The following is a 24,516-nucleotide window of genomic DNA, read 5'->3' on the forward strand; positions in this document are numbered from 1 at the left end:
TCCGAGTCCTTTGTGGAGACGTACTCTCCTGTCGTGCTTGAGGCGGAGACGTGAGGCGCTAATAAGAGCAGCCTGGTTGGGTCACCGTAGGACGACGGGACAGAGGCACAAACAGATCGATTTGAGCGGAGGGAAAAAGACCATCACGTTGTGCATCCATTGAAAAGCAGAGACTTGGCAAGGCAACGCTAGCATCATATATTGGGCCAGGAACATATCACGATTTTTGCTATTAGTACACATGGGTGTACCTCATCAGGTTTTGCTTGTGTACTTGGGGTATTGTGGTGGAGCTCGGTTAATTTTTCGCAGAGTCAACCATACGAAGAACCATGGCGCCAACGGGTACCAGGTTTGAGGTGGAGAAGTTTGACGGGACTAAAAACCTTGAGTTATGGCAGACAAAGGTGAAACATTTGTTGCCACAGCAGGGATGCTTGAAGGCGTTGCGGGAAGTCATGTCAGCTGAGATGGAATTATCATGTGATGGATGAAAATTCGCGGAAGACGATTTGGGAGCCTCGAGCATGTCGTACAGTCGAACGAGTTCGGCTGGGTCGGACTGGATAGTCTGACGGGATCGACGCATGTCGGTTGGTACAGAAGACGGTGGTGGGATCGGCGACGACGACGTAGGAGCGTGATGCTGATGGTGACCGACTTCTGGGGCGTGGAAACACGTGCGCAGGCCTCGATGGCTTGTGTGGCTTCGACAAGACTATGGCGCGGGGTTGATTCAAGACGGTGTATACACGGAGCTTGAAGTCGATGAGGCGCAGGGGTGGATTGATCATCTACCATGGAGTCATGTTGAAGGTGAAGCTAGATTGAGGGGCTACGGCGTAAGTTGACGGGGTCGAAGCCTATTCAGCAGGTTGGAAAAAAGCGAGTGACACGTAATTAGGACTGGAGCCCAATGGTCTGATGGAAGCGTGAAACTCGTCATCGGTCGGTGATGATCGGTGATACTCTGCAGTGGGGGTTGAGTGGTGTGGGTCGCGACCCTTGAGACTCAATCGGGACAGCGGAGGCTCGACGCGGTAATAGCGGCGAGGCGTGCGGTATGCACGGGACATGGAGACGGGCCAGGGCTCTGGTGGTCATATATGTGGTGAGACAACTGTGAATTTGACTCGTGATGACTACAAGCAATGGTGAAATTCCTTCAAGTTTCAGACAGGCGGTCAAGAAATGAGCGGTGATGTTGAGTTCAGGTAACTCTTATGTGTGACACCCAATATGTGAGTCGTTCACTTTCACGTAGGTCAGTGATCAGTGTGTGATGGAGTTGGACTGATACTCTAAAAGTTGGGAGCACAAACTAGAGTAATAAGGAACTTAATTTTGCTCGAGTGTTTACTGTGATCAAGAAAAGAAGGGACTACAAGTTGCAGGTGGAGTCATATGGAGTCTTTGGAGTAGCAGCGGTGCTCATGGGATAAGCTCAAGTCCAATGTACATGGAAGTTTGACGCATTGACGAATTCAAGGTGGTGGAGAATATTCGCCAAGGTGGAGTTTGTTAGAGTTGTGTCGAATATTGTGTACAAGGTAGGTTACAGTTGGACTTGTAGTTGTATTGTGTTTAGATAGGATATGGAGTAGTGTCCTAATAGGACACTTGTATCCTAGGCGTCTCATATATAGCGGGGGTAGACACACGATGTAATCCATGCCAACATAATAGCACAGGCGCGCAAGGGGAAGCCGGCGGCGTGTGCCGGCGCCCGGGTGGCCGGTGTGCGGTATTGTGATGGTGTCACGGGGAGGAACGCCCGTAGTCAGGCCCGAGGATGTAGCCATGTTGATGAACGTCGTTAATAAATATCGGTGTTGTGCTCGTGTGATTGCTTGGTCCTCGGATGATCGACGGAGTGCCTCGGATTTATTCTAACATCTATTAATGGTGAAATAGAGCGGTGTACTTGAGCATCATCCAACCGTTGGTTTATTGTCGTGACGTGTTAATGATCTATGCTTGCATGCTTGGCACTCACAGTGCATGTAACACAAAAGATGCTGTCTTTTTACTACTGGTGAAAGAGAGCGGTGTACATAACCATCATCCAACCGTTGGTCTATAGAGCACTATAGCCTTTTTCCATTGGATTGGATGGTCGTAACGGTGGTTTAGGGCCGCATGTGGGAGGGACGACGATCGAGGTGATGGAATGGATTATTGGATTGTGAATAGATATGGATCGGGTCATCGGGACTGCCGCTCTTGCGTCTTGCCCAAAAATTCTTATCCCGAATATGCCCATGCGCGTACCTCCTCAGCCAACTTTGCCACTTGACCACCAAACTATTCAGTGCTCTTTCCAACGTCCACGTCCAGCACTTGGATATCCATATGCCCATGCACATGCACATACGTACTATAAATTCGGCGTCTCCCGGACGACGAGAGCAGAGCAAGTGAGCAACCACCAGATCAGAGAAACAGCCGCTCTCCTCCCACCGTGGTTGGCCATGACCGGACTCCCTCTCGCCGCCTGCGTCCTCGCCTTCCACCTCTGCCTTCTCCTCTCGCCGTCCTCTTCACTCCCGGCAGTAGTCGACCATGGCGTGGGCATCAGGCCCGCTTACCACTTCCTGCCCGCCAAAAACTGGCAGAACGGTATAGTAATAAACTAACGCTTCTCAACTCGCTGACCCAATTACGTCCGGATTTAGCTGGTCGCTTTGGACGAATGAATTTGGCTAACCTGATCCATATTTATGCATGCATGGTGACTTCCGGATGGTGCTGAGCAGATCCGAATGGTACGTATGTACGTGCTCTTCTCCTTCTGTATGCAAGTTTGCTACTCCCTCCTTCTAAAATGTAAGACGTTTCTTGACACTACACTAGTGTTAAAGGTCTCACATTATGGGACAAAGCGAGTACGTTGTTTTGCCTGCCCGATTAAGTAGTGTGCAAAGTGGACGTGATTTTAGTTTCCCGTCTCAACTTTTCGATAGGGACGTTGCCTTCACAGGACACTGGTAGAGGTAGAGGAAGGAAGACATTTGTGTCCAAGTGTTGCTGCCACTTGTGCACGCGTTTCGAGTTCAACGGAAAAAACCAAATTTGACTCTCCACCATGCAGCAACGTCCTTTGCTCTTTTGATCTCTGCAAATCGCTCTAGCTAGTAGGCCAGCCAATGACAAAAAGGTTGTAAATGATATTATTTGGTCAGCAGGAAGCTTATTTTAGAAAACAAGGTGAATCACCCCCCCCCCCCCCCCCACCACCTCTCGACTTCTCCACGACATCAAGGAGGAAGCACGTTCCTGGGCCAACGCGGGGGCCAATGGTCTCGCCACTCTTACACCGTAGCTCCCTAAGAACGTTTGGGGCTGAGCACACCCATTTTCCGTCATGCCCGCAATAGGATTTTTGTTCCGAACGTTTGGGGCTGAGCACACCCCAGCTCACTGTAACTATACGCGGGATTTTTGTTCCGAATTTTTTAACTTTTCGAAATGTGTATTTCGACAATGGGTGCATATGCACCTAGGAGCCAAAGGCAATTACCTCTAAAATGTGTCTATATACATTCATCCGCTTCAGAAAAAAGTTAGAACATTATAACTTGGAACGGAGCGAGTACATCTAAATATAATAGAAGAAGATGAAGTACTTGGCCCACAAAAGATAACACATACCTACGGGGAAAATCTACGAGCTAACCTCGTGGACGGAACCTGGTTTCATGTTATTGAAAGAGCCTCACACAATGCTTCGAAAGTTTCCCCCGCAGTTGCAAGCATGCACGCCACATTATTATGTTGGGAAGGATTCTTCCCGTAGATCTAACATTATTTGAACTTGCAGTTGATCATTTGCGTTGCATGCATCAACAGGGCCAATGTACCACAAGGGTGTGTACCACTTGTTCTACCAGTACAACCCGCTTGGCGCCATGTGGGGCACCGGCAACCTCTCCTGGGGTCACTCCGTCTCCCGCGATCTCGTCAACTGGGTCGCGCTCCACACCGCGCTCGACCCCACCGCCCCCTTCGATGCGAATGGTTGTTGGTCAGGCTCCGCCACCGTTCTCCCGAGCGGCGTCCCAGCCTTACTATACACCGGCATCGACGCCCATAAGGTGCAGGTGCAAAACGTCGCCTTCCCCAAGAACCCTGCTGACCCATTCCTCCGCGAGTGGGTGAAGCCCACCTACAACCCTGTCATCCTGCACCCGGCCGACGTCCCCGGCGACAGCTTCCGTGACCCTTCGACGGCGTGGATAGGCAGCGACGGTATGTGGCGCATCGCCGTTGCAGCCAAGGTCGGCGGCCCCATGGGCATTGCCTCCGCCCTTGTCTACCGGAGCAAGGAATTACGGCGCTGGAAGCGGAATGCCTCGCCGTTGTACACGTCACGCGCCGCCATCATGGTTGAGTGCCCAGACCTGTTCCCAGTGGTGAGGCCGGACACGGAGGAGGGGCGGCTCGACTACGCATCCATTGCAGCGACCGGTGCTGTGAGGCACGTGCTGAAGCTGAGTGTGATGAACACGACTCAAGACTACTACGCGGTTGGGAGGTATGACGACACGGCGGACACCTTCACGCCACAGGAGGACGTGGAGCGCAACATGGATGATTGTCGAACTTGGCGTCGTATCGACTATGGCCATGTGTATGCATCCAAGTCCTTCTTTGACGCAGGGAAGAACCGACGCGTGTTGTGGGCGTGGGCCAACGAGTCCGATAGCCAGGCCGACGATATTGCTAGGGGCTGGTCCGGCGTCCAGGTGCGCCACCATTACCATCATCCGGTCAATTTGTGATCAACTGCTCATCCTCATTAATTGGCTATTATGTGTGCATGCATCCAGACGGTTCCGAGGAAGGTGTGGCTAGACGGCGATGGGAAGCAGCTTCGACAGTGGCCGATTGAGGAGATCGAGACGCTGAGGAGGAAACAAGTCATCAGCTTGCTCGGAGCGCAAGTGAACGCCGGTGGCATTAACGAGATCGTTGGTGCAGGCGCACAAGCTGATGTGGAGGCTGTCTTTGAGATCCCTTCCCTGGAAGAGGCCGAGAGCTTCGATCCCATCTGGCTGTTGGACCCGCAAAAGTTGTGCGCGGAGAAGGGTGCGTGTGCGCGGGGCGGGGTCGGCCCATTTGGGCTACTCGCCATGGCCTCTAGCGACTTGCGTGAGTACACATCCGTCTTCTTTAGGGTGTTCAAATACAATCAGAAGTACAAAGTCCTCATGTGCACTGACCTCACAAGGTATAGAACACAACTTCCCTAATTAAGATGGGTTTCCCACTGTTGCAAAGTCAAAATTTTATTTTATTTTCACCTCGTATGTGTTCCAACAAATGATGAGTAGATCGACTACGAGGGCCAATGTGTACAAGCCATCGTACGGAGGCTTTGTGGACATGGACATCGAGGAGCACAAGAGGAGTATATCTCTTAGAACATTGGTAAATTAAAATTCTTCGATCCTTTGCTTTGTTGGACGCATCAAGTGAAATTCAGTTACAAATGTGTGACTTGCTTCTCTTCTTCCAACAAATAGATTGACCATTCGATGGTAGAGAGTTTCGGAGGAGGGGGGCGCACATGCATCACGGCACGTGTTTACCCTAAGCACGTGGAGAAGAGCAATAGCCACATGTACCTGTTCAACAACGGAACCGGTGTTGTGAAGGTGTCCAGGCTCGAAGCATGGAAGCTGGCAACGGCGACCGTAAACGCCGTCCCTCGTGGGTCATAACATCAAATGTGAATAATTGTTGTAACACTTTTCAGTGTAGGAATAATGAATGTCGAACACTTGGAGAACTTGTAGCCAGGCCTTATATTCCCTTGAGTTATACGTATATCTTATACCGTTGCATACACTTTAAACATCTACTTTACTGGGATACAAGATATCATGCATTTATGTAACTTCTACTTCCAATATAAATGAAAGACAATTGTAATGTGTGTGTCCAATGATAAATATTAGAGTTCTTGGAACATTAAAGTGGTAGGAAATAAAAAAACTAAAGTGGACCAGATGTTAGAGAGCTCGCTCGCGAGTATCAAGGTGGTTGTCTTTAACTGAAGCTTTTGTTTATTTTTAAGGTGGACCCTAAGCTTAGCAGGATGCGTTATCCATGACTCATGATGCTACTTAGAGCATGGTTAATAGTATAGTTCGTTGCTGGCTATAACATCTTGCTATGTCATCTATAACTAATATAATAGCCAACACGTATAGTAGTGGACTACGAGAAGTACTACTTTTCTATCATATGGCCCACCATACACTCTCACATAGCTTCTTGGAGCACGTGCTACAGCTGGCTGTAAGTCTACAGCCCGCTTCTCTTTTCTCTCCTCTTCTCTCTCTTCCAAGTCAGCAAAGACATAGTATTTAAATCCTTACAATCCACTTACGTCATCTTATTATACTTACTCTTATGATACTATTGTCATCGATCCTTGATTTTCTTTAGTTTCCCATCTCAACTTGTCGGTAGGAACGTTGTCATCACTGGGCACTACGGTGACTTCGTAAATCTCAAGATGATATCCCGGCTCAGTCTCTCGAAGGTGCTCATAGGGGTAGGGTGTGCGTGTCTGTGTTCATAGGGGTGAGTGTATGCGCATATGTATGAGCGCTTGCGTCTGTACTATGTTCAAAAAAAGACTGATAGGGATTTTTTTATTAGGGAAAAGTTCAACGGAAAAATAAATTTGACTCTCCACCTCGCAGCAATGACCATTGCCTTTCGATCTCTGCAAATCGCTCTAGCTTTTTTTTTTGAGAATCAACACTTCAATTATTTTTAATCAAAAGAGTTCAGGATCTCCGCCGATACAACGCTAAGAATAAAGTCTGGAGGTACATGAAACCACACTTTGCAAAGTTCATGACTCACACCCTCTTTGGCTAACAAATGTGCAGCAACATTTGCTATTCTCCGCACCCATTTTACCTTAGTCTCCTGACGACTTTTTTTTGAACGAAGACGCTAGACGCGTCCGGCTTTAAATTAATAAAGCCCTCAGGCACCAGTTCAGCACGATACAACCCAGAAAAGCAGAAAACAAGTTCAGTTCAAGACGACGACGAAAACAGAACAAAGGTTCCACGCGAAGGCACCATTACACCATCCAAATCATCCAACGCAGAAGACCAATCTAACATGAAACATCTACCGAAGGCTCCAAAAGCATCATCGAGTCGTCGTGTCTTGTCTAGCCATCACCTGGATAGTCTTGATGCGCGCCATGGCCTCCGACATGCGCTCAGCATCGCGCTCCTTCCCCAGCGGAGTCCACGTCTGTCACGTCCATGTTCTTGTCAGCAGCACGGAGCTTGGCGCTTTCCAACGAGGACAAGTCCCCGAGCTTGGCCTTGGCGCGCGCGCTAGGAGCCCGGGTCGCCACCGGAGTCGCCCTCGAACGCTTGGCCTTGGTCGCCGGCCCTGGCGCCTCCAGAGCCGCTCCCAGCTCTCCTCCCAGCGCAACGATCGCACCCGCCGCCTCCTTGGCCACCGTCTTGTTCCCTGGCTTCCTCCCTGCTGTCTTCTTGGCCTGCCGCCCGGAGCCGCTCGACATCCTCTTGCCCGAGGCCGGGGTAAGGTCAGTAACCTCGCATCCAGACCCCGAGCCCCCTACGCGCGCTGGAGAGGCAGTCAAAGGGTCTGACTCCTTAGACACCAGCGGCAAGGGCACAGGCTTGGTTGGAACTTGCAAGTTGGAGCCGTACTGGTCGAAGGACTGATCCAGGGAGCGGGCGAGGGGGGGGGGGGGGACTAACAGCAGTGTCTTGAGTAGCGAGCACACCCAACTTTTCCCAAGTCTCCGTGTCAATGGAAGTATCTGGAATGCTCTCTTCGGGCTCCTCAGTCAGCTCGCCCATCGCCACATCTTGGCCAGCCGGGGCCGCACCCGCGCCCGGCGCCACCTGCTGGGTGGCAAATTCCTGACGACTTCGCAACAACGTCTCACTTCCTTAATGACGGGTCCCAAATTCAATAAGTTCTTCCCTGGGTCATTCAACATCTACGCCACCCCCTTATTGTCTGTCTCGATGAACAACTTCTGAATATTCAACTCGGTCGCGAGCTATGCCATCCAGTGATTAAAAAAAATGTTGTAAATGATATCATTGAGCCAGGAAGCTTATAAAAAAATGGTGAGTTCCTCTTTTTATGTAATCATGCATGAGAACTATCACCTCAATTCCTAATTATAGGATGTTGGAGGTTGCGTACCGCCGCTTGGAGATGGGTGACCAATTCATCGTTGGCCGGCTTCCAGGATCTGATCGACGCTGATAGGGACTGCAGTTCGTCTCCCTGTCACTGTTATGTCTCACTAATCCCATCGAACCCTCCCAGGCGGTCAAGGATCTTGGCGATCTGCGCCTCCATGTAGTCTTGGTCTGCTTCTATTGCCAGGTGGTGTATGAGGGCTTTTTTGGCGGGAAAACTTCTGATCTACACATCATCAATCATGGCAATGCAACAAACACCAGAAATAATAAAAATTACATCAAGATCTGTAGACCGCCTAACAACGACTACAAGCACTGAAGCGAGCCGAAGGCGCAGCGCTGTCATCACCCCTCCATCGCCGGGGCCGGATAAAACTTGTTGTAGTAGACAATTGGAAAGTCGTCGTGCTAAGACTCCATAGGATCAGCACACCAGAATAGCAATCGCCGTCGATGAAGAGAAGCATATATCAAAAGGATCCAACTTGAAGACACACTAATCGTGGACGAACGAATAAGGGATCCCAACATATCAACCAAAGACAACCACTAACTGAATCCTGCGAGATCCACCGAGATGCACCTCCACACGCCCTCAACGATACTAGACACACCACCGAGATGGGGGGCTAGGCGGGGAGAACCTTATTCCATCTTCAGGGAGCCACAGCGCCATATCGTCTTACTGAGCAGGACAAAAACCCTAGCAAAAATCAAAAATCATATAAAAATGGAGTCCTCCCGCCTGCAAGGGCCAGGATCCACCGCGCCACCATGGCGCTAGGACCACAAGATACGAGGCAGATCGGCGGCGGCGCTGACGGGAGGTAGAAACCCTAGCAACCTGTTTCACTTGGAGGAGAGACGAAGGGGTAAGACATGCGGATGTATTGGTTTGTTAGAGCTCCGTGTTTTTTTGGTGTATGAGGGCTTGACGAGGTAATCCGGGACCGGCGCCAGTGTAGGAATCGAAGGCTTTGATTACCACTTTTTTTTTATTTGAGAGAAGATTACCACTTGTTAAAAACCACGATCAAGGGTTCCTCTGAAATTGATTTCAGGTAGCACTTTATTAGGGATAAAAGCCACAAGTTTCTACTCTAGGGAAGGAAGAACACAGAGGGGAAAGGGTGGCCGCCGCAAGACAATTAATCTTCCTGATGTTTTTCTTTCTTTTATTGAGGGAATTAATCTTCCTGGTCTTGTGTGCCCTTGCTCACATCAGTCACAGGCTTATGTAGCTGGTGTATGAGACAGGCCTCACACCCACTCAGGCCCAGCAAATCCTTGGATTAGCCTTCATGGCCCTCGTTGACTGCCTGGCTGGTGCGACCTCCCTGTCAGCTGCTTCCTCCTCGTTGCCTGGGTCGTCGTCTGTTCGTTCACCGAACTTTTTTTTGTTTTGAGAATTTCGTTCGCCGAACTGAGAGAGATGATAGCGTAGCGATTAGCATGCAGCTGTTATCAAAGATCAGCCGTGCACGAGCAATTTAAAAAAAAAAACAGCCATGTAGGAGCAGACCAGACCGATCGAGCCCACAACCATATGCATGCACGCACCCATATATCTTGATCTCGGCACACATATACCATCGGACGTTCCAGCCTCACAAAACCTAGCTGCAGCCTCGAATCTCTCTCAGCAACTACGGCGCTACGATGGCCAAGATGCGGATGGTCGCCCAAATTTCCACGCAGCGGGTACAGCGCCGGATACTCGTCGCGCCTCTCCTGACCCGGAGCCCTACGTACGCCGCCGGCGCCGAGCAGGGGGCAGCCACCGACGACGACGGCGTCACGATCGAGCGTGAGGCCGCGGGGGACCCTGTGGCGAGGCGGACGCCTCCCGGAGGACATCGTGGTGTGGGAGATCTTCGTCCGCCTTCCGGCCAGAGACATCCTCGGCTGCCGCATGGTCTGCCGCTCCTGGCGCGGCCTCGCCTCCGCCCCTGATTTCCTCCGGCGCCAGCCGTCACTCCCCCTCGCCGTGCTCTACGGAAGCACAGCCAGTTCAAGTACAGAGGCTGCTGGCCAACCAGTCTTGGGGCAAGGCCGCTGCCGGCCTGTCCTCGGCTTGGACGACTACGACGGCTGGAAGCTGCACGCCTCATGTGACGGCCTCCTCCTGCTAAGCCTCTCTGATGGCCGCTTCAGCGTCTGCAACCCGGCCACGCGTCAATGCGCTTCACTCCCGGCCCTCACGGCCGCAGGCGATATCAACGTTGCGGCACTATACTTGCACTGCCAATCCGGCGAGTACCGCGTCCTTTACTGGGAAGCAGCTGCGTACTAGTACATCCTTAATGTGCGGGTGCGGCGGAGGGTCTCGCCGAGGTGCATTGGAATTCCTTCGGATAGACCTGACATGGTGGCTATGTTGGCCGGGCGTGGGACTTCTCCTATTAATTTGGCCTCACCAATCGTGTTTCGCAACCACCTTCACTGGGAACCTGATGACTGGGATCACTTTGATGTCGGCATAGTCGTTTTCGACACGGTGCTCGAGTCATTCAGGTCTATGTGTCGCCCGACTGCTACCGGCTTCTCCATGTGTTTGTGGGACATGGAAGGTTCAATTGGCTTCAGTTGCTTGGACTCTGGGAGGTCAAGCTCAAAAATCTGGGTGTTGGAGGACTACGAGAGGGAGGTCTGGTCGTTCAAGTACCATGTTAAACACCCAGAGGAGGTCCTATGTCACAGTGTAAACACACGACACCCAGCGGTGGTCTTGTGGCACAATGTAAACACACGGCACTGTGTTTTGTCCCGCGTGGGAGACGTGCTGGTCTACAATATGTCTGCACGTTACATGTTCCACTGTGACAGCGCAGGTAAAGTTACTAGAGGAATTTAAATGGAAACCCTTGTCAGGGAGTTTGAGCATTACTGGACACAAGTACAAAGAAAGCCTTGTCAAGCATAAGTTCTTCTCGAGGCATGGTGCTGCATCCCCCACACAAAAAAGTTTATTCCAAAGGGTTTAAATTAAGGTACCTCAACAAACCATCGATTCCGAGTGATTTATATATTTCCCATCTCTAGTGAGCTTTTTACTGTAGTAGCAGTTATTAGGTAGAGCTATATATTGTCTTGTTACATAGGGGAGTGTCCACCAATAATTTTATCTCAATTTGGGTGCTAACATGTTAACCTTACATAAGTTCGGTGCCCCACGAATAGACGCTTAAAATATGTATTATAACTCAGGATGAAAATAGTTTGTTCAATATCTCTCCACTTATGAAGTGGTCAAATTGTTCAAATTTGATCCATCTAGTTTGGGAAGGACGCTGCTACACACACGAAAAATTCGAAACAATTTTCATACGATGCAACACGTCAAGCCATCCATGCGTAGAGCAAAACTGGATATCACTGTTCAATCCTCCATCATGCAAAGTTCGGGCGGGCAACTGTCGTCCGCACAATAGTTTTGATTTCAGAAAGTAATCCGCCGGTGTGTAGGTACACCCCCACTAACTTTGGAACGTAAGATGCCATGTGTCATAAATAATGGAGAATACTCAAGGCCACGAGCAGAGTTTTTTTTTACAAGGACAATGTTTTTTTAGCAAAGAAGTGCAATTGATGCATTTGTTGCTAAGATATATTCTCAAGTGATACTCATATCTTGTATCGCTCTTTATGCTATGTGAGAACTGAAAGATTGAATTATATATTTGATATTACTAATATACACCTAGTGCATCTTTTTTCTTTTGATAATGCACTAAATGTGTTTGCTCTAGGGCAAGGAGGAGATGATGAGCCCAAGGAGGCCAAAGCAACATCTTCCCCATCCAGGAGCTCCAAACATATGTCTCGGCGCGATGGATTCGGACCATGGTCATTGGAGTTTGAACATGACACCGTTGATGGCGAGAAGAAGAGATGCCTCACATACACTGCCGACAACTGGGTTGATGGTGTGGCTTCCCGGGACACAGTACAAGCAAGATGTAGTTGCTTCCCTCTCTTATAAATGTTTGTTTTGACATGGGTCACATATATTATAATTTACCTGACATGAATTTTATTTATCATGTAAAATGTACAGTCAAATTATGTGTTTTAATGGTTGCTTGCTTTTCAACACCAATTTAGATTATGATAGCAGTAGTTTGTTTTAATGGTCAAGGTGGACTTGATTGAGAGGCCATGGGGGGAATAGTAAATGTAACGTGTGAGGGGGGTGCAACGATGAGACATGGTGGGTTTGTACCAACAATATGCAACAGTTAAATTTTCTTAGGGAGAAGTTCAAAAAATAGGGACAAAGTTACATTTCAGTTAATCAAGTCTCTGTATTAGTTATGCGCAAAGAGAGAAAAAATTGTATTAGTTTGAAGTCTTATTTTTGTTGTGGTCGGAAAATAAGGTGGGATAAACATTTTTTGCACCATGTACATCCTTCATTGCTCGCAAATCAGAAATAAAAATCAAAATATTCTTTTGTATCGATAAATATTATATATTTGTGGAAGTACAAGATAAAAAATGAAGACGGAGCAAAAGGAGGGATGATGAGAAGCTTAGATATCACTTTGTCTTCTTTTTTTTTGCGGGATAGATATCACTTTGTCTTCTTGCAAGGAGACGATGGTTGTGAAGAAATGACGATAGCCCGGAGGGAGAAGTAAGAGAAATCAGTTTATTCATGTGAATGATATGCCATCATGTTCAACAAATTTCTGAACTGAAACAAATTATCTGATCGCTATGTTTTTAACCATGGCAATGCACAGGCATTAAACTAGTAATTTTGTAATATGGGTGTCTGCTAGGAGCGTTAGTGAGAAAAGATATGCTCGCTAGCTAGACGTGCCCAACAAATAATCTTTCATGCACCTAAGCCATAGGTGCTCCCGAAGCAAAATACTCCCTCCGTCCCATAATGTAGGATGTTTTTTGACAGGAGCATTACAGGACGGAGGGAGTATAACGGAGAGAACTTCACCTGCTGATATTCAGGAGCGCGTTCTAGAGCATTTTAGATCATCCTTGTATATTTTTCACTGGTGTGCTACCTGAATGAATGCATAGCCTGGGGAAAAATAAATATAGGTCGCGCGAGGACGGCGTGTGCTGCTGCCGTCTGCTACGACTGGAGGCGTCGCCGTGCCGCAGCTGGGTGGCGTAATCTCACAGAACGCCACTGCAGAGTCCGTTTGTTAGCATGCATGCAGTTGTTATCACAGAAAGATGAGCCGTGCAGGAGCAGACCGATCGAGCCCACAATCATACACGCACCCATGATGCATATATATATCTTGATCTCGGCCCATACAATACCATCGGACGGACCGCGCGCACCGAAACAAAGCCGGCAGATCGTCGTTCCGTTCCACCCGCACAAAACCTAACTCAATCCTCCAATCTCTCTCGGCAACTAGGGCATTACGATGGCCAGGACAAAGCAGGGCCTCCCAGTTTCCACGCAGGGTATACGGCGGCGGATGCTGGTCGCGTCTCTCCTCCCCCAAAGCCCTACGGCCGCCGCCGTCGACGACGTTGTCGCGATCGAGCGTGAGGCCGTTGGGGAACCTGTGGCGAGGCGGGCGCGCAGTCGCCGCGCCCTACACCGCCTCCCGGAGGACATCGTGGTGTGGGAGATCCTCGTCCGCCTCCCTGCCAGGGACATCCTCCGCTGCCGTGCGCTCTGCCGCTCCTGGAGCCGCCTCGCCTCCGCCCCCGATTTCCTCCTCGCCCACCACCGGCGTCAGCCGTCGCTCCCCCTCGCCGTGCTCTACGGCGGCACGGCCAGTTCAAGTACAGAGGCTGGCCACCGAGTTTTGGGGCGAGGCGATGGCTGCATGCTGCACGCCTCCTGCGACGGCCTCCTCCTGCTAAGCATGTCTAACGGCTGCTTCAGCATCTGCAACCCAGCCACGCGTCAGTGCGCTTCACTCCCGGACCTCCCCACCCCAGGTTACATCAAAATTGCGGCACTGTACTTGCATCGCAAGTCCCGCGAGTACCGTGTCCTTTACCGGAAAGCAGCTGTGTACTACATCCTTACGGTGCCGGTGGGCTCGCCGAGCTGCATCGTGGTTCCTTCGGATAGCCCTGGCATGAAGCTATGTTATTTGGCCCCACCCGTCGTGTTCCGCAATCACCTTCACTGGGGACCTGATTGGCCTCACTACGATGTCGGCCTACTTGTTTTCGACACAGTGGTCGAGTCATTTAGGTCCATGCGCTGCCCGGCTGGTGCTACCGGCAGCTCCGCTCATCTGCGTGACATGGAAGGTTCGATTGGCTTCAGTTGGTTAGACTATTTGAGGTCAGTCGTCACAATCTGGGTACTGGAGGACTACGAGAGGGAGGTCTGGGCATTCAAGTACCATGTTAAATTCCCATTCCCAGCGGAGATCTTGTGTCGCAGTAGCATTGCATATACATGCCATTGCGTTTTGTCCCATGAGGGAGATGTGCTGGTCTACAGTATTTGTGACTGTCGGATCTTCCACTGTGACGGCGACGGCAAGTTGCTAGAGGAATTCCGGTGGGAATACAACTCACAACGTTTGAAAATTATTGGACACAAGTTTAAAGAAAGCCTCGTCGAGCATGAATTGTTCTTGAGGCGAGGTGCCGCATGCGTTGAACAACCAAGTTTGTTCAAAAGGCTCTAAATTAAGGTATGGCAACATAACAGGCATTCTGATTGATCTATAAACTTCCCCCATCTTTATGGATTTACTGTAGTGCTTAGGTAGAGCTATTGTCTAGTTACATAGGGGAGTGTCTACATATTTGTTAACATTTTAGTGCCCCATACATGCATAGATGCTTAAATTATGTATAATAACTAAAGATGGAAACAATTAGTTTAATGCCTCTCCACTTATGAAGTGGTCAAATTGCTCAAATTTGATCCATCTAATTTGGGAAATTCTTGAATCGATCAGGGTGTAGGTACACCCCACCCCACTAACTACGAAACGTAAGATGACATGTGTCATAAATGGAGAACGCAATTAAAATTGCGTGCTTGACATGATTAGAAAAAGGCGCGTTAGGAATTTCAGATCTTGTTAGTTGTTTTTCTATGCGATTCGTGAAGCATGAAGATAAACTCGGCAAAGTTCAACATTAGAAGAAGTTAGCTGCCACTCAATTGTTGTTGGTCTATTTTTTCATGGCAAACGTTGGCACGGATAAAGTTTATTTGCTTTTTTTGGGGGTCAAAAACAGGGTTGTGACTTGGCGGTAGACAACAGCTTAACCACCATCTCTTTATGTTGTGTGAAAGTTTTCTATAGTGAAGATACAGTATAGTACATATACAACATCAAGACATACAAGTATGGTGGAATTTTTGGTGGATTAGTCAGCACTACTATTGTACTCCAGCCTGTAAGCTATTTTATTGAGTTTAAGCTATTTTATTGATATTTGAAATGCATTTTAGGTTTGTATGATTGGGGGATGAATGTTATATCTCCATTTGTTACAGTTGAGACTAAAAGTATCTTCCACTTGCATTGTGCATATGTCCATTTAAGCTACACTGTCGCATATTCTAAGCGTCCATGGATGCTAGTTTAATTATAAGTTGTTATCTCTGTTGCTTTTAGGCGATGCCTGACCAACACCTATGTTCATAAGGAGTACTTGGCTACAGCTCGGAGATTGATTTTTAGGCGATGCTGGTGGACTAATTTGAAGTGGTTGTGCCATAGTCCTGTCCAATCACAGCATAGACACATGTCTTGATCTCAATTATGCTCATTGAATTCATCTGCTTTTGGTTTAATATACTACTCGTGGTTATCTCAGCTTTCTAGGTTTGTTTGTGCCAGTTATAAGTCCTAAATAGAAGTTTTCAGACAAAAAAAAATAAACATTCACTATATCAATGTCGTAAACTTGTGCAGTCTGTGCCTTCAAATAATGGGTATGCATCATGACCAGCAAGCGATACAAAGAAAATCAATGAGAGAAAGGGCTGAATTTGAATTCAACCCACACCTAGAGGAATAAAGAAAGAGAAATCATACTGTGAAAAGTACTACTAGATAAATTATGCGGAGCCATGATTGGAGCCTGTTAGCACTATCACAACTGACCCTTTTTTTATGGAGTTGTGTTTCTTATTTGGATTTGAATTTCCATCTAAAACTATATTCCCTCTTTGTTGTAAACCATTCAAACCTTTTATGCACCTTGTAATATCTGATTTCAAACTTAATTGTGCGGGCAAGAGGGGGAAAGGCCAAAACATGAGTATATGGGGATGCAAAATGCCAAAAAAAAATCTCATCTAAGCCCTCCACCGAAAAAAAAACACCGTTTGGTCCAAGAGGGGGGGGGGGGCACCGCCCCCTGAGTTGTACATAGCTCCGCTACTAGAACCTATGGTTAATGACAGGGCCTATGTACCACAAGGCCTTGTACTAGTACAACCCGTTGGGCGCGACGTGGGCCACCGGCAACCTCTTTTGGGGTCACTCCGTCTCGACCCCACCGCCCCCTTCAACGCGAGTGGTTGTTGATCGGGCTCCGCCACAGTTCTCCCCGGTGGCATCCCAATCTTGTTGTACACCGGCATCGACACCCACAAGGTGCAGATGCAGAACTTTGCATTGTTCCCGAAGAACCATGTCGACTTGTTCCTACGCGAATGGGTGAAGCCCGGCGACAACATCGTCATCCCGAACCCAGCCGGCGTCCATCCCTAGCGACACCTTCTGCGACCCTTGCACCTCGTGGATAGGCAGCGACGGCTTGTGGCGTGTCACCGTTGCGGCCAAGGTCAATGGCCCCATGGACATTGCCTCCACGCTCGTCTGCCGGAGCAAGGACTTCTGGTGCGGGGAGATGATGCCTCGCCATTGTACGAGTCGCGTGCCGCCGTCATGGTCGAGTGCCCGACCTGTTCCCTATGGCGGGGCCTGGCATGGGCGAGGGGCGGCTCGACTACGCTTCTATGTACCACAAGGGTGTGTACCACTTGTTCTACCAGTACAACCTGCTGGGCGCAACGTTGCAGCAAGCTTTGGTACACAGGATAACCATGTGGGTGCCTGCATGATAGGCTATAAGAGAACAATATGATGCGCCATGTCCAAGCCCAAAACAATGTGGTGTCATTTTACATTTTCAATCGAATAAAGGGTAAAATCAGAAAACCAATGTCAATTTTTTATGCAGAATCTTAGCTCCGAAACTCCAGTGATTTCTTAATTTTTTAAAACAATTACAAGGTGCCTCTATAAGTTTCAAAATGACCCTTGCATGTATCTAACGCTAAAACGTAACTAGATAAATCCGTATTTAGACAAATCTAAGACAAGAATTGCTCAGTACAATTTCGTACAAAACAATTTCAAGCAGGGCTGCACCAAAAAGACGAATTGGTGATCTAGAATTGCAAACAACAGCAAGTCTATTTGGTATCATATATTAATTCTTTTACTGAAATACCGTTGGGGCTTCCCCCACTGTCCCAGTAATTCTTTTACTGAAATCAGACATTCACCTAATTGTGAAAGATCAGACATAACACTCCCTTGCAGGCTACCACCATAATTTTCTTGTAATTGGGGTGGGGGGGTTCTTGTAATTTTAGTTACACTTGCGCAGGGTGTAGAACATTATGATTTTTTTTATCTGCATAAAAAAACATTCACCTAATGGTGAAAATATTTGTTGTTTAGAGAGAAATGCTGAACTTCTGAAGAAAAGGAACAATATTAATAATTTTTAGAAGATGTTCGATCGCTCAAGAAAAATATTTTTGTAAATAAAATGTCAGGGCAGCAGGTGTAAGCAGATTAGGGTGCTGCATAAAGCTTTCACAAAAATCTTGGTAGCCCACCATCCACCCTTGGCCTTCATCATGAAGCTTCCAGGAGAAAGAAGAAACCAAGTAAATACTAAATGGATTTCATCATGGGCAGATATTGTGAAGATCAATGCTGACGCTGGGATTAACTTTCCTCTATAAATTCCTTTGAAATTCCTTTAAACCAAACCGTCGTCTCTAAGTTCTGATGACACGCACTAGTATATATGACCATGTATGTAACACTATACACCATCTTTTCTTATATGACCACAAAATGAAGTAGTATATATTTCTCTCATCTATGATATGATCCTATCATTATCTCTCCTCAGTCGTCATCAGCCATCATCATCCTACAGTAACACAAATAAGTCCAGTGTCCTCCTATGCATGGGCATCATCGCTGAGCCGAGTCGGCGGGGTGCTAAGGCCTATCGTCGAGGCTATCGTTGCCACGGCAGCGATCCCCGGCATCGACGCCGACCTTACGACGCCGCGGCCCTGGCTGCTCGGTGGCGGTGACGACGGCGCGGAGGCTGAGGCCGAGCCCTGTCGCTGGAGCAGAGCGTGCTGGGAGCTGCCGCCGGGGGTCCAGTTGCTGCCGCCGGTCGGAAGCTGGTGGCTCGGCATGCCTGGTGTAGGAATGCCACCGCCGCCCCGCATTGGCCGTAGCTCGATCTTCAGGTATGGCGGCAACCTGGGTGTCGTGGCATCATCGGAATGGCCATGGCCGTCGTCGTCTTCGTCCTCGTAGTCGAGGGAGCACACAGTGCTGGTCTCCGTACGAATGGTGGAATCATCGCCGCGCCGCTTCTTCCTCTTCTTCCTTGTGTCCTTGCCCCACCCGTGCATGGTTTCTCTGATCCTGTTGGGGATCAGGGCAGCCTTGTACTTTGATCCCATCTGTTGTCGTACCAGCAACAGTGTATTAGCCGTATTTTTTGCCGAAAAACAGCAGATGTGAACGTGGAACATATGCATCCCCAAATGCATAATGGGATCTTGATGATTTATTAAACTACATTAAAATGTTGCTGTGGCATGTCATGTGAATAAACAAATTGTTACCTGTGTGACAAGCGCATAAACAGGCAACGTACTGTAACTGCAGAGAAACTGTCCGGCAAACCTGAAATTATAGATTGTGGCTTGTCATAATGACGAACACGAGAAAATTAATGGAACAACGAGAAACTAAGTAGTAGCTTCTACAGACTGCTTACCCCAATACAAGGCGGCAGTAAACCAGTAGGTGGTTTTTGATGAAGCATGACTCATAACCAAATTGCCACTGCAGCACAAGGATATAGGTATGTTAACTCCTCATGCCACTTGTAACTGAATTTCCGATAAATATATATTGTTAACAGTAGGCAAGTAAGAAGTGGTACCCAGAACCAGAAGAAAGAGGCCAGCTCGAATGCATTCTGCAGAAATTTTTAAACCAGGGCATGCATAAGTTTAGGTTTGTGCTTTATTTGTTTCGAACCAGAGGGAGTGTCATTTTAGCACATTAACAAGCATTGCAGGTAATTACCTGGAAGAGAACAAAGTGAATCAGCCACAGGAGAAACTTTGGTTTCTTGAACCAAAAGAGATCATCGCGTGGCTTTATCCTTGGTCCAAATGCAGTCAGCTTTGCACCCTCTGATGTTAAAATCGCTATTATATGCTGCAGTTTCGCACCGACTAGAAGAACAAGCTATGGAGCATTTGAATCCAGTTGAGAACATCAAAATTTGAGTGAAACTACCTACATTACAGAATATACAAGAAGCAGGCTGCGACTTACAGCAACAGGGAGGATGGCTATCCAAAAGTACAGGTTAGATCCTGCGACAAAATCAAACCATGTCTGACGTTAGATAAACGAGGAAGCAGAAATATATCGCTGGAAGAAAAGTAGTTCAAAGTTTACCATCAACATTAAATAGCATGAAAGCAACAACGAAGCCCCACAGCACTCCACTGCATCAAAGGATCGAGTTAGCTGATAAGATTTCTCCAATGCAAGAATAAAATACTAAAACAGAGCACAGTTAATATTCATAAGCAGGCAAGCATGCAGACAAGCTAACCTCACTCCAACAATCTTCTCAAACTCCTCTTCCATTGAGCGTATCATGTAAGTGTGGAAGTCGTACGTTGGTGCAAGATTGTGGTTCTGAAATTATTAACAAGTCGAGCACGAGTGTGTGACTAATAAATACCAAGTTCAGTGTAACTACAGTATGCCTTTCTCATAAGGTATAAGCTCAGCAAAACAAATAAACAGAGTCTGCCCGATAGATACATCATTTTCTATCCAAGATGGCCCAGGATATCTATCTTACCATTATAAAACCCTTGCGAAGGATAAGGTAGTCAGCTCGAACAACAGATTGACCAAATTGAGCAAGGAAGCAAAACTGTACAATGGCACAACAAGAATCTTAAGTGGTGCCTATAACAGTGAAATTACAGTAGCTCTATACATGAAAGGAGAAATTTATGCCTAAGATAAGCAACAAGAATTATTTTCCTCAACATACCACCCACATGACCGCATTATTTTGACTCCAAAATCTGAATGAAGAGGATTTGGTAAGTGCTGGTGGTTGCCTTCTAGTTGCTGATGCATACGCAATCTCTGTTCAGGCAAATTAGAAGAGGAACCATCAGATGGAGGTTAACATCAACATGGCTAAGTATACAGTGGCACCAATAACACCAGGATATTGTTTGCTACAGTTACAGAAGTAAAACAACGGTGTATTTGTTGCATCAGAAGGTTTTTCCTACCTAGATTTTGAAAACATTTGTTTAGTAGGAAAATAAAACAAATATGATCACAAAATAATATTTAGAGGAATTAACATGGTTGCAAAATTCGGACAAGAGGAACTGCTAAAGCAAGCATAGAAGACGTGCTTAAAATCTTCCTAACCAAACCATGTAACACATATTATCTCAGGATCTGCTATTTCGATGGGACCATATAAGAAACTTATACTGATTTCATCGTCCTCAATTGCTTCTGTTAAGTTATGCATTCAGAATTGCTTCTGTTTAAATTATGCTTTCTCACTTTTAGAAGCTCACATATCTTCTTTGCATCATACTGAAAAAGGCTTTCGCAGATGTGTTTCAACGTTGTATTATGTCCTTTCTTCTGAAAGATGATGGGGGTAAAGATAAGTACACTTACGGGAAAAAGATTCGTGATTATCTCTAAATGCTTCATCTTCCCATTTTCTCCATGTATGGACCTGCCAACATCCAACGAATAGGCATCAAGCCCACATTCATGCCCATCTTCTAAATATAACAAACGAAGGTGAAAACGGTTAATCCACATGATAATGGGGGAAAACCTTGAGTATAGCTAGCAACATCGTCAAGCAACTGTAGGTCACATGGGTTACCGCCATGACAAATATGAAGCGGTGGAGCTGCTCCAGACCCTCATGTGAAACAAACGACTCGAAGCCCTGCAACCGAAATGAGCTTCCTCAGTCACCGAAAGGATTCCCAGACAAGTTTAGCCATTCCAAGGAAGCTTTGCAGACACACCTCGTGGCAGCTCTCCACCTGATGGGACTGCGCCTTAAGGTTCCTCCTGAGAGAACGATGCAGAATGGCATCGATTATGTGGTTGCGCTTGCGAGTCAGGTCGTGCTCGGTGCTCAATGACTGCTCAGCCTCTTCTTTGTTGCACGGGGAGAACCTGCTGTTGTAGTACTTGGAGTCGATGCAGATACCGGAGATCATCCTCGACGTCGCCGCTAAAAGCAGGGATATGAAGCCGAGCAACATCATTTCTACAGCAAAACAGAGCAAACCATTAGCTAACATTTCAGGGCATTCAGAGAAGAGAAATGAGAAGAGAGGACAAACAAAGGAACAGCAGATGGGCAGGTACCTTCTTTCATCTTCTCCATTGCCTTGTGGAGCGGGTTCCGGTGAGTCTTCTTCAGCCACTGAAGAAGCACAAGAACACCGTGAATTAGCCCACCAAGTGATGGTGAGAAAACTTAAAATCGAGCGATTTATGTTTGGGATTCAGTGCGCATGCAGTACGGTGCTAGGAACTCAGTGATAATGAACAAGAAAATTAATATTTGAATTTTCATTCAGTAACAAGGTTGTACTACTAGAAAAGCTTATGAAGAGTGGAATCATGCAGAGGTCGTGCCTGCACAACTTTTTGCTCACTTATGTTTGGAATTCGGTGTGCGCACACACAGTACAGTACTAGGAAAAGAGTTACTCCTGATAGGGATTTCGTTCCCTTTTCTAGAAGAAAGTAAAGGACAAAATCCCGTAGCAGAGAAAAAACGAGGGGTCCGTTTGAGTTGTTATTCGGAACACTTGAGACCAACTGTTTGGTGTTTGGTGAAAAAGGAAAGAAAAGGACAGGAAAAAATTGCAGAGAGAGAGACTGACGTTGCTGAGGCGGTGGATGGAGCGCTCGACGATGAGCGAGGCGGCGACGAGGAGCGTGAGCACGGTGGCGACGGACCAGGTGGGCGTGAGCGCCAGCGACCGCATCTCCCCCGTCCCGCCCGCCGCGCTGGAGCCCTCGCCGCCGGCCATGTTGCCCCCGCTTTCTTCTTGGTCCCACTTCCTGCTGTCCCGCGCGAGCGAAACCAAGACCAAGACCAACGCCGACGCCTCCTATTCCTCTCCCAGACCCGGCGCGCGCCGCCGCATTGCTCACCAGTCAGGGAGGACCCGGCGGGGAGCTCGAAAGGGGATGGAGATCTTGGAGGAGGAGCAGCAATATGATATCCCCCCTTGGTCTTTCTCTCTCTGGCCCTGTGTCTGTCTCGGCCGTGGCGGCCACGGCGCCTATATCTAGGCTGCTGCTCGCTTCTCCCCAGCGGACGGCGGGAGAAGAAGAGGAGCAGGAGTGGGGTGTGGAGGGAATGCGGAGCAAGAGCAGGAGCGGATGGGTCTCCTTTGGGAGCCCGGCTCAGAGCCTGAGCAGAGCAGGAGAATGGCGTCAACAGTGAGTGCGGGAGGAAGAAGAATAAGAAGATGGGAGGAGGAAGCAGAAGAGAGGGGAGAAACAACAAAATGCTGCCACAGGAAGAAGAAGAAGAAGAAGAAGAAGATGGATCGGTGGAAGCAGCTAAATGCCAGCAGATTGAAAGGGGGTCTCGACTGTCACCTAGCGTAGTGGTACTACTAATCTTCTTGGCATCTCACAGACCTCGCTCGCTCGCATCGCATGGATTGGAATGGAATGAATCATTAGCCGCTGATTGGGCGTTAAACAAATGAGATGGTGCGGGGGGAAGGGAAGAAGATTCGGGGGTGGGGCTGCCTTCTTTCCTCGCTGCTTCTGCAAGTACAGGTACAGAGAGCTCTGACAGGAGCACGAGGGGGGCGCGGGAGGCTGGCAGGCACATGACTCGCTCGCGTAGCTACGTAGACGCTGACGTGCTCCGGCTGCCACGCGGGGCCGGCGGGGGGTGGGCTCCGGCCGGTCAGCGTCGCTGCATGTGCCGATGGACACAGCCTACGTGCGCGTCCGGTGCGGCGGTTGGAGACTTAATTAACTATAAACCCTTTTTCTCCCCCGCTTATATCAGAGCGAGGACGAGGCTATCAATTCAAAGGCGTTGTGCAACCCCACCCCACCCCGCCCCGCCGGCCTACGTGTGTAGGTGTGCGCGCGTACGTGCGTGCTCCCGGAATTTGGCCCGGATTTGATGGGCTAAATAAACGCGCACGGTCAACTTCCTTCTCACGCCTATCAAATCAAGAAAAAAATTATTTACGGAAAATCCTATAAAAATGGTTAGTATTAAAAATCTGACACCAGATTTTTAGAGACTGCCAGCTAAACGTCCAGGCTTGGCACGCGAAAACATAGTATAAATTGCGTCATGCTCTTGTGTAAGATTTGCCATGTTCCAAACTGAAAATTGCCATGCGGCAGCGACTAATTGCCTTGCATCCAATCAGGATACGACGTGACAGTCTTGCTAAATCTGGATCTCAAGTCTTAACCCATGGTATATCTGTGATTAAATCTCGGTCGACTGAGGCCTAGCCAACCCCAAAGCTAAAAATCTGGCATCGGATGTATATTGTGGTTTAAAGAAACGGAGTTTAATGTTATCATCAGCAGACAGCCGTGGAGGCGCTGGTTAGGCGTTGACCGCGAGTGATCTTACCTCTTTGTTCTTGTGCAGTCCGTCCTCACGTGATGCACTGTGTGCGAATGAAACATAGCCCCTGGCAGCACTGGTGAGTAGTAGCGAAACCGATGAAAGATGAGACCTCGGCATACAAAAAGAATCCGTGTGCCCATGCATCGCTCCAGAGAAGCGCACTGATGCGCATGTGCACGCATGAACCTACCCACCAATCTGCATCTAGTTCGATTTTGATTCTGTAGGGCAAACTTGAATGGCGCCGTCGTATATCCACCAGAATCAACCAGCACCAGTGCCCATTACATTAATCCCTGCCTCCGGCTGGGCCACCACCACCCGTGTCCCTCCAACACCC

The 24,516-nt window shown here is 48.2% G+C and overlaps 3 protein-coding genes across 4 annotated transcripts; 2 read left to right on the forward strand and 1 right to left on the reverse strand.

Annotated features, from left to right (window-relative positions):
- The first annotated feature begins 2,433 nt into the window (after window positions 1-2,433).
- On the forward strand, window positions 2,434-5,791 carry LOC123050661 (fructan 6-exohydrolase-like). The gene is made up of 6 exons (XM_044473421.1): window positions 2,434-2,619; window positions 2,757-2,765; window positions 3,850-4,745; window positions 4,830-5,230; window positions 5,334-5,430; window positions 5,526-5,791. The coding sequence occupies exons 1-6, from the start codon at window positions 2,472-2,474 to the stop codon at window positions 5,721-5,723; spliced, it is 1,749 nt and encodes a 582-aa protein (XP_044329356.1). The 5' UTR covers window positions 2,434-2,471; the 3' UTR covers window positions 5,724-5,791.
- Window positions 5,792-13,541: 7,750 nt separating this feature from the next.
- On the forward strand, window positions 13,542-15,998 carry LOC123050662 (F-box protein CPR1-like). The gene is made up of 2 exons (XM_044473422.1): window positions 13,542-14,863; window positions 15,803-15,998. The coding sequence occupies exon 1, from the start codon at window positions 13,625-13,627 to the stop codon at window positions 14,855-14,857; it is 1,233 nt and encodes a 410-aa protein (XP_044329357.1). The 5' UTR covers window positions 13,542-13,624; the 3' UTR covers window positions 14,858-14,863; window positions 15,803-15,998.
- A 2,209-nt stretch (window positions 15,999-18,207) lies between these two features.
- LOC123055231 (MLO-like protein 14) lies at window positions 18,208-24,320 on the reverse strand. Of its 2 annotated transcripts, none has more exons than XM_044479219.1 (15): window positions 24,180-24,320; window positions 21,917-21,974; window positions 21,568-21,815; window positions 21,369-21,485; window positions 21,203-21,263; window positions 20,547-20,644; window positions 20,349-20,423; window positions 20,094-20,179; window positions 19,934-19,983; window positions 19,808-19,848; window positions 19,553-19,717; window positions 19,407-19,442; window positions 19,239-19,306; window positions 19,084-19,144; window positions 18,208-18,918 (listed from the first exon to the last, which is right to left on the reverse strand). In XM_044479219.1, the coding sequence occupies exons 1-15, from the start codon at window positions 24,318-24,320 to the stop codon at window positions 18,400-18,402; spliced, it is 1,824 nt and encodes a 607-aa protein (XP_044335154.1). In that variant the 3' UTR covers window positions 18,208-18,399. The 2 variants fall into 2 exon arrangements, with proteins under 2 accessions (XP_044335154.1, XP_044335153.1); XM_044479218.1 differs by lacking the exon at window positions 24,180-24,320 and adding an exon at window positions 22,441-23,347.
- Between the last annotated feature and the right edge of the window lie 196 nt (window positions 24,321-24,516).

Source organism: Triticum aestivum, chromosome 2D (assembly GCF_018294505.1).
Source record: "Triticum aestivum cultivar Chinese Spring chromosome 2D, IWGSC CS RefSeq v2.1, whole genome shotgun sequence".
NCBI classification, from domain to species: domain Eukaryota; kingdom Viridiplantae; phylum Streptophyta; class Magnoliopsida; order Poales; family Poaceae; genus Triticum; species Triticum aestivum.

Excerpts from the sequence above, each read along its gene's own strand:
- LOC123050661 (XM_044473421.1), top strand. The coding sequence starts at position 2,472 with ATGACCGGACTCCCTCTCGCCGCCTGCGTCCTCGCCTTCCACCTCTGC. Across the intron at positions 4,746-4,829 it reads GGGGCTGGTCCGGCGTCCAG|ACGGTTCCGAGGAAGGTGTG; the intron begins GTGCGCCACCAT and ends GCATGCATCCAG. Across the intron at positions 5,231-5,333 it reads ATGTGCACTGACCTCACAAG|ATCGACTACGAGGGCCAATG; the intron begins GTATAGAACACA and ends AATGATGAGTAG.
- LOC123050662 (XM_044473422.1), top strand. The coding sequence starts at position 13,625 with ATGGCCAGGACAAAGCAGGGCCTCCCAGTTTCCACGCAGGGTATACGG.
- LOC123055231 (XM_044479218.1), bottom strand. The coding sequence starts at position 22,590 with ATGGCCGGCGGCGAGGGCTCCAGCGCGGCGGGCGGGACGGGGGAGATG. Across the intron at positions 21,975-22,440 it reads CCATCCACCGCCTCAGCAAC|TGGCTGAAGAAGACTCACCG; the intron begins GTCAGTCTCTCT and ends GTGCTTCTTCAG. Across the intron at positions 21,486-21,567 it reads AGGTGGAGAGCTGCCACGAG|GGCTTCGAGTCGTTTGTTTC; the intron begins GTGTGTCTGCAA and ends TTTCGGTTGCAG.